The sequence below is a fragment of the Bactrocera dorsalis genome, unplaced genomic scaffold (genome assembly GCF_023373825.1).
Source record: "Bactrocera dorsalis isolate Fly_Bdor unplaced genomic scaffold, ASM2337382v1 BdCtg022, whole genome shotgun sequence".
Taxonomy (NCBI): Eukaryota; Metazoa; Arthropoda; class Insecta; order Diptera; family Tephritidae; genus Bactrocera; species Bactrocera dorsalis.
In genome coordinates this window covers 15,350-35,253 of record NW_026038073.1, presented here as the reverse complement: position 1 = coordinate 35,253, position 19,904 = coordinate 15,350, and the positions used below count along the sequence as shown (strand labels likewise).

The 19,904-nt window shown below is 34.1% G+C and overlaps 2 protein-coding genes and 1 long non-coding RNA gene across 3 annotated transcripts; 1 reads left to right on the top strand and 2 right to left on the bottom strand.

Annotated features, from left to right (window-relative positions):
* Window positions 1-1,947: 1,947 nt before the first annotated feature.
* LOC125779978 (uncharacterized) lies at window positions 1,948-6,857 on the bottom strand. The gene is made up of 2 exons (XM_049461345.1): window positions 6,500-6,857; window positions 1,948-4,267 (listed from the first exon to the last, which is right to left on the bottom strand). Exons 1-2 carry the CDS (start codon window positions 6,729-6,731, stop codon window positions 3,693-3,695), a joined length of 807 nt encoding a protein of 268 aa, XP_049317302.1. The 5' UTR covers window positions 6,732-6,857; the 3' UTR covers window positions 1,948-3,692.
* Window positions 6,858-7,672: 815 nt separating this feature from the next.
* Window positions 7,673-8,835, top strand: LOC125779973 (uncharacterized). The gene is made up of 2 exons (XM_049461340.1): window positions 7,673-8,554; window positions 8,688-8,835. The coding sequence occupies exons 1-2, from the start codon at window positions 7,707-7,709 to the stop codon at window positions 8,833-8,835; spliced, it is 996 nt and encodes a 331-aa protein (XP_049317297.1). The 5' UTR covers window positions 7,673-7,706.
* A 2,162-nt stretch (window positions 8,836-10,997) lies between these two features.
* Window positions 10,998-19,310, bottom strand: LOC125779980 (uncharacterized). Its single transcript, XR_007423485.1, has 3 exons — window positions 16,537-19,310; window positions 12,719-16,038; window positions 10,998-12,220 (listed from the first exon to the last, which is right to left on the bottom strand). It is a non-coding gene; the product is annotated as an uncharacterized LOC125779980 (long non-coding RNA).
* Window positions 19,311-19,904: the final 594 nt, after the last annotated feature.

Genomic DNA, 19,904 nt, shown 5'->3' with positions numbered 1-19,904 from the left:
AGAGCAACAAGAGTGTGAAAATTTTTTCGTTAATACTACTCAAGTATTTCCTTCAGGACGGCTTCAAGTCAGAATGCCCTTTAAAGCTGACCGTAAGTTACTCGGTCATTCATATGAAACCGCAGTTCGGCGGTTTCAGGCCCTGGAGAGAAGGACATTAAAAGATCCAGAACTTCGCAAAATGTATCTGGACTTTATGAATGAATATAGAGCCTTGGGTCACATGAGCCCAACGAACAATAAGATCCCGAGTGAGCCACACTACTTCATTCCGCATCAATGCGTTTTAAGGCCCGAGAGCACAACAACCAAATTACGTGTTGTATTTGATGCCTCGAGTCGATCTTCAACTCAAATAGCGTTGAATGAACTTTTGATGGTAGGTCCAACCATCCAAGAAGAATTATATTCAACACTTCTTCGTTTTCGATTACATAAGTATGCACTAACAGCGGACATTACTAAAATGTACCGTCAAATAATGATGCATGAAGAAGACAGAAATTGTCAACTTATTGTGTGGAGAGAGCATCCTTCTGAGCAAATTCAAATTTTTCGTCTTAACACCGTAACATACGGCACTGCGCCTGCTCCATTTCTCGCAACACGGTGTTTGCAAATGCTCAGTGATGCCAATACAATGAAATATCCACTCGGTTCATTGGCCATCAAAAGAGACTTTTATGTTGATGATTTATTAACAGGGTCCGAAAGTTTTGAGTCTCTCGATCTTTTGAGAAGTGAGGTAATTAAAATATTAAACTCGGCAGGATTCTCCTTAACGAAGTGGTTTTCGAACCACCCTAAATTTTTCGACAGTGATTGCACTGAAAAGTCATTAAGCTTCAATGACAAAAGTTCCACTAAAACGTTAGGAATCCATTGGTTGCCGAAAGAGGATTTGTTTCGATTTGTTTTAGATGACAATTTTAATGATCTGCGAGCCACCAAACGAAACATATTGTCAGTTTCTGCTCGCCTTTTCGATCCTCTTGGATTACTAGCCCCACTAGTTACCAAAGCAAAAATCTTATTGCAAGAGCTTTGGATCCAAAAACTAGATTGGGATGAGTCGATTCCATTGCGCCTAGACACTAGCTGGCAGAACTTTAAAGCCAACCTAATGCAGCTCTCATCTATAAGCATTCCTCGTTACGTAAACGTTGAGTCGAGTGCCATCTGCCAAATACATGGCTTCTCCGACGCCTCAATAAGGGCGTACGGATGCTGCATATACATACGAAGCCAATCTGCTAGTGGTATTAAATGCATGCTGCTTACTGCAAAGTCTAGAGTGGCTCCGCTGAAGACCAAATCTCTTCCGCGTCTTGAGCTCTCGGCAGCACATCTTCTTTCGAAATTATGGTCAAGAGTAGCGCCTATGTTGAGTCGACATTTCGAAAATATAACATTTTGGACAGACTCTGAAATCGTTTTACATTGGATTAAAACACATCCATCTTCACTACAAACCTTCGTCGCAAACAGAGTGTCCGAAATCCAAGAGTTGACTGACAAAGTACATTGGCGACATGTGCCAACGAAACAAAATCCTGCGGATCAAGTGTCTCGGGGTTGTAACGTGGACGAATTGAATAATTCAATATGGTTTGGCGGTCCACAGTTCCTCCTAGAAGACCCTGCATTATGGCCAATTAATAACCACTTCCAGCTCTCACCAGAAGACGAAGCATTAGAGAAGAAGAAAAATACATTTACATTACTTTCGACTACTGAGAAAAATTCAATATTGGACCTTATTGAAAAATTTTCTTCTCATAAAAAATTGCTTCGTGTGGTCGCTTATATATTACGATGGATCAGGCGACCACCAAAATCCTCCAGAGGCCAAGATCTGACTTCAGAAGAGCTAAACTTGAGCTTTCTAAAAATTGCACAGGTGGTCCAACATTCAGAATTTTCGGATGTTATTCAAAAATTGCATAAAGGCACCACCCTACCCGCAAACTTGCAAAAACTCAACCCGTTTTTGCATGAGTACTCGGATATGTCGCTGTCATTCAAATTAATCCGAGTAGGAGGTCGCTTATTAAATGCACCTCTCCCATACGATGCCAAATTTCCGCTTTTATTAAATAAAAGTTCGCACTTCGTTATAACGTACTTACGGTTCCTGCACATTCGAAACCACCACGCTGGGGCAAAAGCGTTGGTTGCGCTTCTTCGAGAACGCATATGGCTAATTAATGCCCGAGAAGCTTGCAGTAGAACCGTAAGAAACTGTATACATTGTTTTCATTACAAGCCGAAGTTGCAAAACCAAATAATGGGAAATTTGCCAGTCGAAAGACTTCGAGCACTACGGCCCTTTCTGATATGTGGCGTAGACTTTTGTGGTCCCATATATACAACGTTAAAAATACGTGGTCGACCACCCGTAAAAACGTATATTGCAGTTTTCGTTTGCTTTACTTCCAAAGCAGTTCACTTAGAACTAGTTTCAGACTTGTCAACTAATTCATTTATTTTCGCCCTAAAAAGGTTCATTGGTCGCCGAGGAATGCCCCAGAAGATGTTCAGCGACAACGCAACCAACTTCGTCGGCGCCGATCGCAAGCTGCGCGAGCTGAAAGAGGCGTTTCTGGCCCAAGCAACGGAACTGAAGGTATTCGCCGCAGAAGAAGGGTTCAGCTTCACCTTTATACCACCGCGGGCGCCGCACTTCGGCGGATTATGGGAGGCCGCGGTGAAGTCCGCCAAACATCTCATCGTTCGCGCAATCGGCAACGTGCTCCTCACAGTAGAGGAACTATCAACACTGTTGGCCGAAGTGGAAGCAATCCTCAATTCTCGGCCCCTAACACCTCTGAACCAGGACCCCAACGACGGCGAAGCGTTAACTCCAGCGCATCTGTTAATAGGGTGCTCCCTGCGATCACTCCCACCAGCACAGGTAGCAATGGACCCAATTCATTGTTGCGAGAGATGGCAACTTGTTTGCTGTCTCAAGCAACAGTTTTGGCGACAGTGGTCCAAAACATACCTGACGGGTCTTCAGGAGCGCACCAAATGGTTACACCCGAAACGGAATCTGCAGCCCGGCGACCTCGTCCTCGTACACGAAGACAACACACCACCGCAGCAGTGGGTAACAGGACGAGTCGTCGCAACCGTCGAAGGGCAAGACGGCAAGGTGCGAGTCGCAGACGTAACAACGAAGGCGGGCACAATTAAGCGCCCCATACACAAACTCGCATTATTGCCCATGGATATTGAAGGATCCTGATCCTGTCAAGGCGGCCGGTGTTGCGCCAAGCGACATCTTTACAACTCTAAAACTAAACATAAGAAAATGAAATATTAAATTATTATAATGAAAAATGAAATTTAAATTATAAATATTGAATTGTACAAAATAGCATACTTACCTTAATGATACATTTATATTACCTTCATTTATTACTTACCTTAATTCATCTACTACAATATTTAACGAAAGATAATTACTTACCCCTTGTATTTACATTACCACTAGCTTAAGCCGTTAGTTTTAAGATTTAGGCTAAGCAATTCCAAGAACGGAACAAATGAATTATTGTATTAAAGAACTTGAAAACGACCGGACGCGTCTTAATTTTTTATCGCAATTTTCGTGACAGGCAATTAGGCTTTATTTTATTCGCGCATTCCCAAGTTTTTATTATCGCTTCTCAAAAACGCTTGAGAATTTTTCACCTTTTTTCGAAGTCTTTAATTATATCCTCTAACTCTTTGATCTTATTATTCAATTTAAGCGCATTACTTTGATAGTAACGTGCCGATCGAGCAAATCGTTCACGACTATCTAATGCATAGCCTACGTCGTTATTTTGGGGTTCTAATCCTAATCTCCTTTCTTCTAAAATTGAATATTCTTCGAATTCCCTCAAAGTTATGTCGTCCTTCTCTTCTTTACTTCCTACAGCTACCTCATGACGACCATAAGTATTAGAAACGGGCGGGCACACCCAACTAGAGTCAGCACTAGATGAGCTACGACTTAGTGCTGAACCTAATCTGAAACAGGGAAAAGCCCCAGGCAATAGTTTAAACTTGGTAACGTACTGCGAATCGAAATGGCTTCGACAAATAAAAAGACTATCGGAAGGTGACACAACTAAGTTGCAAGCCTTTGCCCAACTTTCCCGAACATCTTTTTCTTTCGGAAATTTGTACAGCGTTTTCTGCTTGTTAACGCAATTAGTAATGCAGCATCTTCGAATCGGCAATGGAGCCGTCCACAAATGCTTAGGGGGTTCGTCATATCCTATTTATGTACATAAAAAAATTTAAATAAATTGCAATATGTACGTATATAAAAAAAATTAATTAAAATTTAAATATAATTTTAAAGATAAGAAATTGTATATAAAAACTGTGGACTGCATGTCCACTAATATTTATGTTTAAATATATATAATATCTATGTAACGCGGTCTCGCTGCCATCCATGCAGCACCGTTGTTAAACGCAAACGCGAAAACAATTTTGTTTTTTTTTAGCTTTTTCAACGAGAGAAAGCTTAACTTGTATATTGAACATGAAATGCATTGTCATACAAAACAATGTTTGTAAATGTACGCATATGAAAACAAACCCAAGGTCACACAACACAACATATGTATGTATGTTAAAATAATAGGTAACATACATACACACATGCAGGCGAGTTACATACATAACGGGTGATTTTTTTGAGGTTAGGATTTTCATGCATTAGTATTTGACAGATCACGTGGGATTTCAGACATGGTGTCAAAGAGAAAGATGCTCAGTATGCTTTGACATTTCATCATGAATAGACTTACTAACGAGCAACGCTTGCAAATCATTGAATTTTATTACCAAAATCAGTGTTCGGTTTTTTTTTTTTTTTTCGGACAAATTTTGTTCAGCGATGAGGCTCATTTCTGGTTGAATGGCTACGTAAATAAGCAAAATTGCCGCATTTGGGGTGAAGAGCAACCAGAAGCCGTTCAAGAACTGCCCATGCATCCCGAAAAATGCACTGTTTGGTGTGGTTTGTACGCTGGTGGAATCATTGGACCGTATTTTTTCAAAGATGCTGTTGGACGCAACGTTACGGTGAATGGCGATCGCTATCGTTCGATGCTAACAAACTTTTTGTTGCCAAAAATGGAAGAACTGAACTTGGTTGACATGTGGTTTCAACAAGATGGCGCTACATGCCACACAGCTCGCGATTCTATGGCCATTTTGAGGGAAAACTTCGGACAACAATTCATCTCAAGAAATGGACCCGTAAGTTGGCCACCAAGATCATGCGATTTAACGCCTTTAGACTATTTTTTGTGGGGCTACGTCAAGTCTAAAGTCTACAGAAATAAGCCAGCAACTATTCCAGCTTTGGAAGACAACATTTCCGAAGAAATTCGGGCTATTCCGGCCGAAATGCTCGAAAAAGTTGCCCAAAATTGGACTTTCCGAATGGACCACCTAAGACGCAGCCGCGGTCAACATTTAAATGAAATTATCTTCAAAAAGTAAATGTCATGAACCAATCTAACGTTTCAAATAAAGAACCGATGAGATTTTGCAAATTTTATGCGTTTTTTTTTAAAAAAAGTTATCAAGCTCTTAAAAAATCACCCTTTAGTTCCACAAACAACAATATGTAATGAAAACTCCAACGTAGATGAAATAATAAGAAAATACTTAAATCAACCCAACAACATTACTGTATAAAACATTTATTTATTTGTCGGCTTGATTTAACTTGACACTCATATAAATATATCACTTGAATAAAGGAAGATATAACAGCTTAAGCTTGTTTTTCAATTCGACCTTATTTAACATAATTATCGCGGATCCACGCGCCCCTGCACACATGCACATAAATGTAATAATATTAGCATATTCTTTATATGTATGTCTAGAAAAATATTTATTTTTATTTAATTTTAAATGAGTTAAGCCCCATATACGATCCCGTTCAACGCGATTGCGATATTTAGTTTAATGACTTTGTCAAATATTTCGTGACTAAAATATCAATTTATCGTTTTAAATAAAATTGTTATGAAAAAAAAACCAATAAGTTCTTTTCAACTAAAACATGACGTGTAATCTAAAGAAAATGTGTATAATTTAAACAATTTATAAATTTTAGTTGCATCATAACTAATGAATTTAAAACACTTCTATTATTATGTACACTTATGTATGTATGTATGTTAATATGCATGTACGTACATACATACATATATCGCTCATTTACGTGAACACAGGATTTTTATATCGAACACGAGATATTTCATCAAAATTTCTTTATATTTTTCACAAACAACGTTTATGCCAAATAAAATATTTTACTACACTTCACTAGTTTATTCAATAAATTTATGCTGTTTTCCATATTCTAAAAACAACTTATGACACTTTCCATGTAAATGAGCGATATGTACTTATATGTATCTACATATGTATATACAAAATAAAACAATGCACATTTTAAACTTTAAAAAACATCACTTACCAAGGTTTAGGGTGGGCACAGCATGTGCCTTCAACTTTTTCACACCCACAGCACTTTGTTCGAAGTGCTTAATGCAAACAAATGCATTGTGGGTGGGTAAATCCTGCGTTGGTGGGATCCGTAAATTTTCCACCCACTTCAGCAACTCCTCCTCTCCTTTAGGGAATGAGAAGAATCTTCCGGAAGATTCTGTCTCACACTCGCGAACGCGACACTTCCTAACTCTAGACATTTTTTAATAAAAATTAGTTAAAAATTACTTTATACAGTTAGAACACGAATTGGCGACCGAGCTAAACTTTTCTCGACGAAATTCTATCAGAACTAAAATTCCGTTGACTATTTCTTTTTCATCTTTCATTTTTGGCGCAATTTCCCCACTCAAATATATTAGGATTAGAAGGAATCTAACTACTTGCATTTACATACATACATACATAGAATACAAGAACTTTTCCACCAACCAGAAAACACCTGCAATAAATATATATCTTAGTATTAGCTTTAACGTACATTGGCTCTCTGTTATATATGTACATTAACATATTTTTCCCATTGGCTCTAACAACTACTCAGTTCTGTTATTGTCGTGCCCCTGATGTTAAGTGGTGAAATGCGCTAATAATTTTCTGTGGTGAAATGCACTCATCCAAAAAAGTAAATATCCCAAAATTGAAATATCCCCCAATTTGGCAACGCGGTGGACCTTCTCTGTAAATATACGTTCTCTGCTAATACCTTTCACTTCAATGAAATTTTAATATTTTGTTCAAAGTGAAATTTTTTTTATGCAAAAATAAGTAAAAATTGGTAAATTTTTTTTATGCAAAAAATAAGTAAAAATTGGTAAATTTTTTTTTGTTTTAAATTATCAATTGTTATTACAAATGATATAATAGAGCTATAATAGAGCAATTTTATGCTTTTATTTGTAAAATAACGTCAAGTTTGTTAGACCTGTGAACAATTTTACATTTTACATATTAGTGGCATCACCACTCTACCTCCTCTTTCTATCTTCCATTCTACTGTCAACGCTACTGTCGTCCTACCAGAGAACGTATATCCCTTAAAATGTCCGCTATTGAAAAACGACTCCGGGAAGGTCCAACGCCTCTTTGATTACACTAAGTATTTAAAATCATTCAAACTTCCGAACATGGCTCACAGTAGGTGTATAGGTGGGTTCTGTTCCACAATTGTTGGAATGATTCAGTTGAGCCAAGAATTATTCAGGGAACAAAAAGAATTAAGTTTTATATTGCTTGGGAAACTGAATCAAGACGCGTTGGAAAATTTTTTTTATAGGGTCCGGGCTAGCCAGGGTATCAATACCCATCCGTCTGCCAATGAGATACAGTATATAGTAGCTCGTTTAATTTCGATGAAAATTTTGAGGCAAAATTTTCAAGATAAGGGGGCTAATTGTGAGGATGATGACGATATAAATTTAGACTGGAACTTAGGCCCCGAAGATCGTCATCTCGAAGTAGAGGGAGTCGAACATGAAACAGAGCAACTCGACCTGGAATCGTTTATTATTCCAGACGAAAACTTTGTTGAAGAGGACGACACAGCTGACGTCCAGATCAAGCGCTATTACACAGGCTATGGTATTTACCAGAAAATTTTGTGTAAAATTCATTGCAAAAAATGCGCTATGGCAATGACAAAGACACAAAGTGATTTATCGCTTTATTCGGAGGCCCTAATCAAAGCGAAAAATTATAAGGATGACGCGGATTTAAGGCTAGTCAATCCAAGTGATAGGGTCTTCGAAGTGTGTCGACTGCAGATGATGTGGTACGTCAACCTTTTCAACAAATATGCTTATTGTTCAAATGTTCGTAGTCTGATGTTGTCCGCAATAAAAGAAAAAACGGAAAATGTTTTTCCTGAGTGGTTTGACCCAACCGATGAGTGTTTTACTCATAAAATTAAGTTGTTAGAATACTTGGTAACGGTACTGTTATTCAAAAACTCGAAATGGTTAGTAAAAGAAGAAATTAGTAATGAACGACATCGGAAGCGCGATGCTAAACTAAAAAAACTTAAGTAAGTTGCAAGTCAAGACCGTTTGATTTAAGAACATCTTACTTTTGGGTGAGTAATGAATTCATTGAAAATACATATTTACTTTTTTTAATATTTAGCAATTTATTCTATTTACAGGTTTTTTTATTTTCAGCTTTTTCTTCTATTTTCAGGTCTATCTTGTTGTATTTTCAGGTATTTTTTTTTCTTATTTTTCTCCTTTTTTAGCTTTGCAACTGAGCTTAACTTTTTTAAACACAAATGTTGTTTCCATCTTGTTTAAGTGCAACATTTGTTTTTAAAAAAGCAAGTGAAATTCAATGACTTTTTTTATATATTAAGTCGTGTGAGAAATTTCCATTTCAAATGGATAATTTCGTAATTCTGCATTATAATTTTTTTAACATTTTAAACTTGCTTATACATTTTATAAAAAATCTTTAAACTGTTAATTTTAAATAACAATGAATCAATAAAATTTGCATATAAGTATATTCTGAAAACAATAACCTTGACTTTGATTTGTTTAAACTTACATACATTGATACATGCAGATATCGCATATGGGCAAGTGCGAAATCAACCCTTATTCATATACAACGTGGCATGCGTAAATGGAAAAAAGCCAACAGATCATATACTTATGAAAGTGCACATGCGTGTACAAAAACATATCTCCGTTGTCACGAAAATCAATGGCCGAAGCTCACGTTTTGTCGAAGAGTCAATGTGTCGAACGACTGACGCGACGAATAGGCGTCACAACATTGTGTTATTGTCCAAGCTGTGCCGAAAAAACAAACGAGCGAACGCCAACCGTCGCCGCTTCCCTTGCCCCTACAACAGCTTCGCCAACAAACTTGCGTAAATATGTATGAAGATGTATGAGCTTGCATACATATCGACGCAGATTTTTGCGAGCCACGGAAAAATATTTTAGATTTGGCAAATATTTTAAATCGACGAGAACTTTGTAGCCACTTTTTGTCACTCCTTTCTGTGTTTCTCGAGTTGTACTATAAATTTAGGCATTGGCTATTTTGCTGCTATATTGAATTGTGACGCTGCTGATGCTTTTCGAGACGATTGTTGTCTTTTGTTGGTGACATATTTACATGTGTATGCCCATGTATGTATGTATGAAGATTTGTGTATACATTATTTGCTCGGCAATATGTACATGTACATATATGTATATATTTACATATGGATTAGTGCGTGCACATTGTGCTTGTATTTATATAAACGTATAATGTGCAACACATAAAGCGCACACATATCATTACTAATAAGTCATGTCATGATTTCAAATCATGAAGGCGTTGTATGTTCTTATGTACATACATATGTACGTGTGTGCTTGCTACATGTGCATATGAATACGTAAGTTTTAAATTATAAAAAGTATGATTTATGTACATACATATACATATATTACTAGTTTTTTCATATATTATTATAGTATTTTACACAGATACGTATATGTATGTACATATTATACACGTATCAAATGTTCATACATACATATACATGTCTACTATATCAAGCATAGGATATAATTAAAAATATGGTCTTATTTTAACTTTGAGTAAAATATTGCCTTATATAAAATAGTTAGTTAATTTATTAAAAAGTAATCAATTTGTGATAAATAATTTTCAAATCAAATCATATACATAATTGCACATAAACGCATAAAAATATAAGCCAAAAGGCCGCCATGCCGCTGTAAAATCGAAGTAAGTCTCTGAGCATAATTTTCATTGAATGCTCGGCTCTGTTCACGCGCCACTGTTAAAGTTTCTCCTGCCGAGCCAAAAGTGGTGAAATGCACCCATCGCATTTTGTTAGCTTTTGACAGTTCACACGCTTGTCCGTTGTTGGACCTTCTCTATAAATATACGTTCTCTGGTATTAGTATGGATGGCCACAACGATATTGTGTACATGCAAAATGGACAGCTGTGTTGTCTTGGTACATGCCGGCCATGCTGCATGTGCTTGCACTAAATACGTTTATGAGGAGTTGAGTTCTTGCATATTTTTTGGCGCAGGGTTTGAGGAAATAACCCGTAAGAAAAATACTGTAAGATCGCTAGTTATGGCCTACCTTTAGGTTTTGCAAAATAATTAGGCATGAAAATCTGTAACATTATTGTGTATGCAAATTAGTTTTGAGGGAAGTGCGGAACACATAGAGCGCAACAGACTGCAAACTACATCTCCCAAATATTAAAATACAGACGTTCTTATGGACACTGTTATTTTGACAGCAGCACGACTACAGGACTGCAGACCGACAGTTGTCGTTCCCGCTAACTGGAATATTTCCTATATTTGCCAACGGCAGTAGGACGACAGTAGAGTTGACAGTAGAATGGAAGATAGAAAGAGGAGGTAGAGTGGTGATGTCACTAATATCTAAAATGTAAAATTATTCACAGGTCTAACAAACTTGACGTTATTTTACAAATAAAAGCATAAAATAGCTCTATTATAGCTCTATTATATCATTTGTAATAACAATTGATAACTTAAAACAAAAACAAATTTACCAATTTTTACTTATTTTTTGCATAACAAAATTTCAGTTTGAACAAAATATTAAAATTTCATTGAAGTGAAAGGTATTAGTATTTTTGCAAATTGTATCGATTCTACATTATCCGAAGGAACTTCGTTCCTGCCTGGTGTCCCACGACAGCGCATTTCTTGTTTTGAATATACACATTTATCAATCGATAATGAGTTGCTTCAAATCATAAAAGTCACATATTTAAGTTAATTAACCTTCTTTGTCTCACTGAAGTGGTCATAAAGCCAGAACGGCAAAAGTGAATTTGCAAGAATTCCACAACCTTATGTTTAAGTATAAAGTCGATTTTCTTGTATATACACATTAATGAATCGATAATGAGATGCTTCAAATCATTAAATTCACATATTTAAGTTAATAAACCTTCTTCATCGCACTGAAGTGGACATAAATCAATAACGCCAGTAAATTTGCAAGAATTCGACAACCTTATGTTTAAGTACAACGACGATTTTCTTGTATATACACATTAATCAATCGATAATGAGATGCTTCAAATCATTAAATTCACATATTTAAATTAATTAGCCTTCTTCATCTCACTGGAGTGGACATAAAGCCATAACGGCAGTGAATTTGCAAGAATTCGACAACCTTATGTTTAAGAACAACGACGATTTTCTTGTATATACACACTAATCAATCGGTAATGAGATGCTTCAAATCATTAAATTCACATATTTAAGTTAATTAACCTTCTTCATCTCACTGGAGTGGACATAAAGCCATAACGGCAGTAAATTTGCAAGAATTCCACAACCTAATATAAAAGTATAAAGTCGATTTTCTTGTATATACACATTTATCAATCGATAATGAGTTGCTTCAAATCATAAAATTCACATATTTAAGTTAATAAACCTTCTTTATCTCACTGAAGTGGACATAAAGCCATAACGGCCGTGAATTTGCAAGAATTCCACAACCTTATGTTTAAGTACAACGACGATTTTCTTGTATATACACATTTATCAATCGATAATGAGATGCTTCAAATCATTAAATTCACATATTTAAGTTGATTAACCTTCTTCATCGCACTGAAGTGGACATAAATCAATAACGGCAGTTAATTTGCAAGAACTCCACAACCTAATATTTAAGTATAAAGTCGATTTTCTTGTATATACACATTTATCAATCGATAATGAGTTGCTTCAAATCATAAAATTCACATATTTAAGTTAATAAACCTTCTTTATCTCACTGAAGTGGACATAAAGCCATAACGGCAGTGAATTTGCAAGAATTCCACAACCTTATGTTTAAGTACAACGACGATTTTCTTGTATATGCACATTCATTAATCGATAATGAGATGCTTCAAATCATTAAATTCACATATTTAAGTTAATAAACCTTCTTCATCGCACTGAAGTGGACATAAATCCATAACGGCAGTTAATTTGCAATAATTCCACAACCCCATGTTTAAGTATAAAATCGATTTTCTTGTATATAGACATTAATCAATCGATAATGAGATGCTTCAAATCATAAAATTCACATATTTAAGTTAATTAACCTTCTTCATCGCACTGAAGTGGACATAAATCCATAACGGTAGTTAATTTGCAAGAATTCCACAACCTATTATTTAAGTATGAAGTCGATTTTATTGTATATACACATTTATCAATCGATAATGAGTTGCTTCAAATCATAAAATTCACATATTTAAGTTAATTAACCTTCTTTATCTCACTGAAGTGGTCATAAAGCCAGAACGGCAGTGAATTTGCAAGAATTCCACAACCTTATGTTTAAGTATAAAGTCGATTTTCTTGTATATACACATTAATGAATCGATAATGAGATGCTTCAAATCATTAAATTCACATATTTAAGTTAATAAACCTTCTTCATCGCACTGAAGTGGACATAAATCAATAACGGCAGTAAATTTGCAAGAATTCCAAAACCGTATGTTTAAGTACAACGACGATTTTCTTGTATAAACACATTTATCAATCGATAATGAGATGCTTCAAATCATTAAATTCACATATTTAAGTTAATTAACCTTCTTCATCTCACTGGAGTGGACATAAAGCCATAACGGCAGTGAATTTGCAAGAATTCGACAACCTTATGTTTAAGTACAACGACGATTTTCTTGTATATACACATTAATCAATCGATAATGAGATGCTTCAAATCATTAAATTCACATATTTAAGTTAATTAACCTTCTTCATCTCACTGGAGTGGACATAAAGCCATAACGGCAGTGAATTTGCAAGAATTCCACAACCTAATATAAAAGTATAAAGTCGATTTTCTTGTATATACACATTTATCAATCGATAATGAGTTGCTTCAAATCATAAAATTCACATATTTAAGTTAATAAACCTTCTTTATCTCACTGAAGTGGACATAAAGCCATAACGGCCGTGAATTTGCAAGAATTCCACAACCTTATGTTTAAGTACAACGACGATTTTCTTGTATATACACATTTATCAATCGATAATGAGATGCTTCAAATCATTAAATTCACATATTTAAGTTAATAAACCTTCTTCATCGCACTGAAGTGGACATAAATCCATAACGGCAGTTAATTTGCAATAATTCCACAACCCCATGTTTAAGTATAAAATCGATTTTCTTGTATATAGACATTAATCAATCGATAATGAGATGCTTCAAATCATTAAATTCACATATTTAAGTTAATTAACCTTCTTCATCTCACTGGAGTGGACATAAAGCCATAAGGGCAGTTAATTTGCAATAATTCCACAACCCCATGTTTAAGTATAAAGTCGATTTTCTTGTATATAGACATTAATCAATCGATAATGAGATGCTTCAAATCATTAAATTCACATATTTAAGTTAATAAACCTTCTTCATCGCACTGAAGTGGACAAAAATTCATAACGGCAGTTAATTTGCAAGAATTCCACAACCTAATATTTAAGTATAAAGTCGATTTTCTTGTATATACACATTTATCAATCGATAACGAGTTGCTTCAAATCGCTAAATTCACATATTTAAGTTAATTAACCTTCTTCATCTCACTGGAGTGGACTTAAAGCCATAACGGCAGTGAATTTGGAAGAATTCCGTTATCTTATATTTAAGTATAAAGACGATTTTCTTGTATATACACATTTATCAGTCGATAATAAGTTGCTTCAAATCATTATATTCACATATTTAAGTTAATTAACCTTCTTCATCTCACTGGAGTGGACATAAAGCCATAACGGCAGTGAATTTGCAAGAATTCCACAACCTTATGTTTAAGTACAACGACGATTTTCTTGTATATACACATTTATCAATCGATAATGAGATGCTTCAAATCATAAAATTCACATATTTAAGTTAATTAACCTTCTTCATCTCACTGAAGTGGACAAAAATCCATAACGGCAGTTAATTTGCAAGAATTCCACAACCTAATATTTAAGTATAAAGTCGATTTTCTTGTATATACACATTTATCAATCGATAATGAGTTGCTTCAAATCGTTAAATTCACATATTTAAGTTAATTAACCTTCTTCATCTCACTGGAGTGGACTTAAAGCCATAACGGCAGTGAATTTGGAAGAATTCCGTTATCTTATATTTAAGTATAAAGACGATTTTCTTGTATATACACATTTATCAGTCGATAATAAGTTGCTTCAAATCATTATATTCACATATTTAAGTTAATTAACCTTCTTCATCTTACTCGAGTGTACATAAATCCATAACGGCAGTTAATTTGCAAGAATTCCACAACCTAATATTTAAGTATAAAGTCGATTTTCTTGTATATACACATTTATCAATCGATAATGAGATGCTTCAAATCATAAAATTCACATATTTAAGTTAATTAACCTTCTTCATCTGACTGGAGTGGACATAAATCCATAACGGCAGTGAATTTTCAATAATTCCACAACCTTATGTTTAAGTATAAAGTCGATTTTCTTGTATAAACACATTTATCAATCGATAATAAGTTGCTTCAAATCATTAAATTCACATATTTAAGTTAATAAACCTTCTTCATCGCACTGAAGTGGACATAAATCCATAACGGCAGTAAATTTGCAAGAATTCCACAACCGTATGTTTAAGTACAACGACGATTTTCTTGTATAAACACATTTATCAATCGATAATGAGATGCTTCAAATCATAAAATTCACATATTTAAGTTAATTAACCTTCTTCATCTGACTGGAGTGGACATAAATCCATAACGGCAGTGAATTTTCAATAATTCCACAACCTTATGTTTAAGTATAAAGTCGATTTTCTTGTATATACACATTTATCAATCGATAATGAGTTGCTTCAAATCGCTATATTCACATATTTAAGTTAATTAACCTTCTTCATCTCACTGGAGTGGACATAAAGCCATAACGGCAGTGAATTTGGAAGAATTCCGTTATCTTATATTTAAGCATAAAGACGATTTTTTTGTATAAACACATTTATCAATCGATAATGAGATGCTTCAAATCACAAGATTCACATATTTAAGTTAGTTACCCTTCTTCATCTCACTGAAGTGGACATAAAGCGATAACGGAAGTGAATTTGCAAGAATTCCACAACCTTATGTTTAAGCACAACGACGATTTTCTTGTATATACACATTTATCAGTCGATAATAAGTTGCTTCAAATCATTATATTCACATATTTACGTTAATTAACCTTCTTCATCTTACTCGAGTGGACATAAATCCATAACGGCAGTGAATTTGCAAGAATTCCACAACCTTATGTTTAAGTACAACGACGATTTTTTTGTATATACACATTTATCAATCGATAATGAGTTGCTTCAAATCATAAAATTCACATATTTAAGTTAATTAACCTTCTTTATCTCACTGAAGTGGTCATAAAGCCAGAACGGCAGTGAATTTGCAAGAATTCCACAACCTTATGTTTAAGTACAACGACGATTTTCTTGTATATACACATTTATCAATCGATAACGAGTTGCTTCAAATCACTAAATTCACATATTTAAGTTAATTAACCTTCTTCATCTCACTGGAGTGGACATAAAGCCATAAGGGCAGTGAATTTGGAAGAATTCCGTTATCTTATATTTAAGTATAAAGACGATTTTCTTGTATATACACATTAATGAATCGATAATGAGATGCTTCAAATCATTAAATTCACATATTTAAGTTAATAAACCTTCTTCATCGCACTGAAGTGGACATAAATCAATAACGGCAGTAAATTTGCAAGAATTCCAAAACCGTATGTTTAAGTACAACGACGATTTTCTTGTATAAACACATTTATCAATCGATAATGAGATGCTTCAAATCATAAAATTCACATATTTAAGTTAATTAACCTTCTTCATTTCACTGAAGTGGACATAAATCCATAACGGCAGTGAATTTGCAAGAATTCCACAACCTTATGTTTAAGTATAAAGTCGATTTTCTTGTATATACACATTTATGAATCGATAATGAGATGCTTCAAATCATTAAATTCACATATTTAAGTTAATTAACCTTCTTCATCTCACTGGAGTGGACATAAATCCATAACGGCAGTGAATTTTCAATAATTCCACAACCGTATGTTTAAGTACAACGACGATTTTCTTGTATAAACACATTTATCAATCGATAATGAGATGCTTCAAATCATAAAATTCACATATTTAAGTTAATTAACCTTCTTCATCTGACTGGAGTGGACATAAATCCATAACGGCAGTGAATTTTCAATAATTCCACAACCTTATGTTTAAGTATAAAGTCGATTTTCTTGTATATACACATTTATCAATCGATAATGAGATGCTTCAAATCATTAAATTCACATATTTAAGTTAATTAACCTTCTTCATCTCACTGGAGTGGACATAAATCCATAACGGCAGTAAATTTGCAAGAATTCCACAACCGTATGTTTAAGTACAACGACGATTTTCTTGTATAAACACATTTATCAATCGATAATGAGATGCTTCAAATCATAAAATTCACATATTTAAGTTAATTAACCTTCTTCATCTGACTGGAGTGGACATAAATCCATAACGGCAGTGAATTTTCAATAATTCCACAACCTTATGTTTAAGTATAAAGTCGATTTTCTTGTATATACACATTTATCAATCGATAATGAGATGCTTCAAATCATAAAATTCACATATTTAAGTTAATTAACCTTCTTCATCTCACTGGAGTGGACATAAATCCATAACGGCAGTGAATTTTCAATAATTCCACAACCTTATGTTTAAGTATAAAGTCGATTTTCTTGTATATACACATTAATCAATCGATAATGAGATGCTTCAAATCATTAAATTCACATATTTAAGTTAATTAACCTTCTTTATCGCACTGAAGTGGACATAAATCCATAACGGCACACAGTGTTGCGAAACTGGAATTTTTTGGAAATCATATTGCCTAAACTATAATTTTAATTGTATCGATGAGAAACTTCTACAGATTGGTCAGAATGAAATGCCAAACAGAATGAGTGAAAAAAAAATTTACACCGAAAAAAATTGTTGGGTCAAATTTTCAACAAAGGTCAAAAAAAAAAAAGTTGTTCGAAAAATTTACAAAAAAAATTTATTTTAATTCTTCTTTTATTTCTGATAAATACTCTATGATTAGTTTTTTAAATAAAGTATAGGGTAGTCCGAACAAGAATTATAAATGTAAAATTTTTATGATTTTTTGATATTTGTTGAAAAACTCTGAAATTTTATATAAAACCAAAATCTATTTCATTTCTTATTTGAAAGGTGGCAATAAAAGCTTTAATTTGATACCGGTTTGAAGTCAATAGCTTCAGTTTTAAGAGAGTTATGCTCATTTTTGTGGAGTGCTAGAATAGATGTAGAATAAAAAAAAATTGAAGATACTATTTTATAACACAGGCACATTTTATTGCATTCTACAGAAAAATTACAAATTATCAGTCATCTACCAATAAGTTCATTGCTTCCTCTGATAATTTCAGGTGTTTCTTCTCCTTCAGTATTCTCCTACTTGTGATTGCGGGATCAGAATTGGCGAGCAGATAATGTAATATGTTTTCACAATTGTCTTTTCTTGATGTTTTCCTCGCATGGTAAAGCCTTGTGTTTCTGAAGTCCTTGTTTCCTGCTTCCAATGCTTCTTCTGATAGTTGCCCAATGGGGACCAAAAATTAACGAATTGTTTCAGCTCCATGAATAAGAATCTTGTGGACAGTTGGTGGCATATAATGCCACGAATATTTCTTTACATAGAGACCAGCAGTTTCTTTTCCGTACTTAGAGAACTTATCGCAGTCTATCTTATATCCAGAAGTTATATAAAAACAAAGGGGGAGAAAGAGAGAGCGAAAGAGAAAGAATAAAATAGTAAAACAACAGAGAGAGAGAAAGGTACCACCACAAGCTAAAAGAAAACACTATATAAAGATGGACACGCATGCGGACTAATTAGTGACAAAAAAGAAAAGATGGCGATTAGCCGAAACCGGTCTGAAAATAATAAAAATTTGACGTGGGATGACGGAAAGTCACCCAAAAACCAATATGATTAAATTATTCAATAAGTTATTCCGAGAATTTCCGTTCTATTTCTATGAAATAAATACTGAGAGTGATATACTAAAATCGCTATAACTCCCAGGAGGGCAAGTATGGGCAGCTGATTTTTTCACAGTTCGTTGAAAACAAATTATGTAACATTTCTGTAGTAGTTTGGAACTGGGACTCTCTGGGACTTTTTAGATATTGCTTATCTAACCCAAATTTAAAGGAAAAATGGATCTTTAGACGGGTTTTCGCTCTAAAAAAGGTGCATATGAAAATGTCTCAAACAACATTCCTTTATTTTACAGAAGATACTTGTCCGAAGGCATATTTTTTTTCCGAATCAAAATATCTGTCACCAAAATCAAATGAGATCATTTTGAATACAGCCCTGAAATCCCCTCTTTTCGTGAAAATTTTGTATATTTGATTTCTAAAATCAATTAAAAATCAACGGGCCAACATAAAAATAAGCTTTATGTGTTTTTTGTTTACTTGGAATGTCTGTGACAAAATTGCATCATTAAAAACACTGAAAAAAATAATCGGAGAAAAGTTACTTTTCCACTAGCCGCAACACAGTGCGGCAGTTAATTTGCAAGAATTCCACAACCTTATGTTTAAGTATAAAGTCGATTTTCTTGTATATACACATCTATCAATCGATAATGAGTTGCTTCAAATCATTAAATTCACATATTTAAGTTAATTAACCTTCTTCATCTCACTGAAGTGGACATAAAGCCATAACGGCAGTGAATTTGCAAGAATTCCACAACCTTATGTTTAAGTATAAAGTCGATTTTCTTGTATATACACATTTATCAATCGATAATGAGTTGCTTCAAATCATTAAATTCACATATTTAAGTTAATTAACCTTCTTCATCTCACTGAAGTGGACATAAAGCCATAACGGCAGTGAATTTGCAAGAATTCCATAACCTTATGTTTAAGTATAAAGTCGATTTTCTTGTATATATCCATTTATCAATCGATAATGAGTTGCTTCAAATCATTAAATTCACATATTTAAGTTAATTTACCTTCTTCATCTCACTGAAGTGGACATAAAGCCATAACGGCAGTGAATTTGCAATAATTCCACAACCTTATGTTTAAGTATAAAGTCGATTTTCTTGTATATACACATCTATCAATCGATAATGAGTTGCTTCAAATCATTAAATTCACATATTTAAGTTAATTAACCTTCTTCATCTCACTGAAG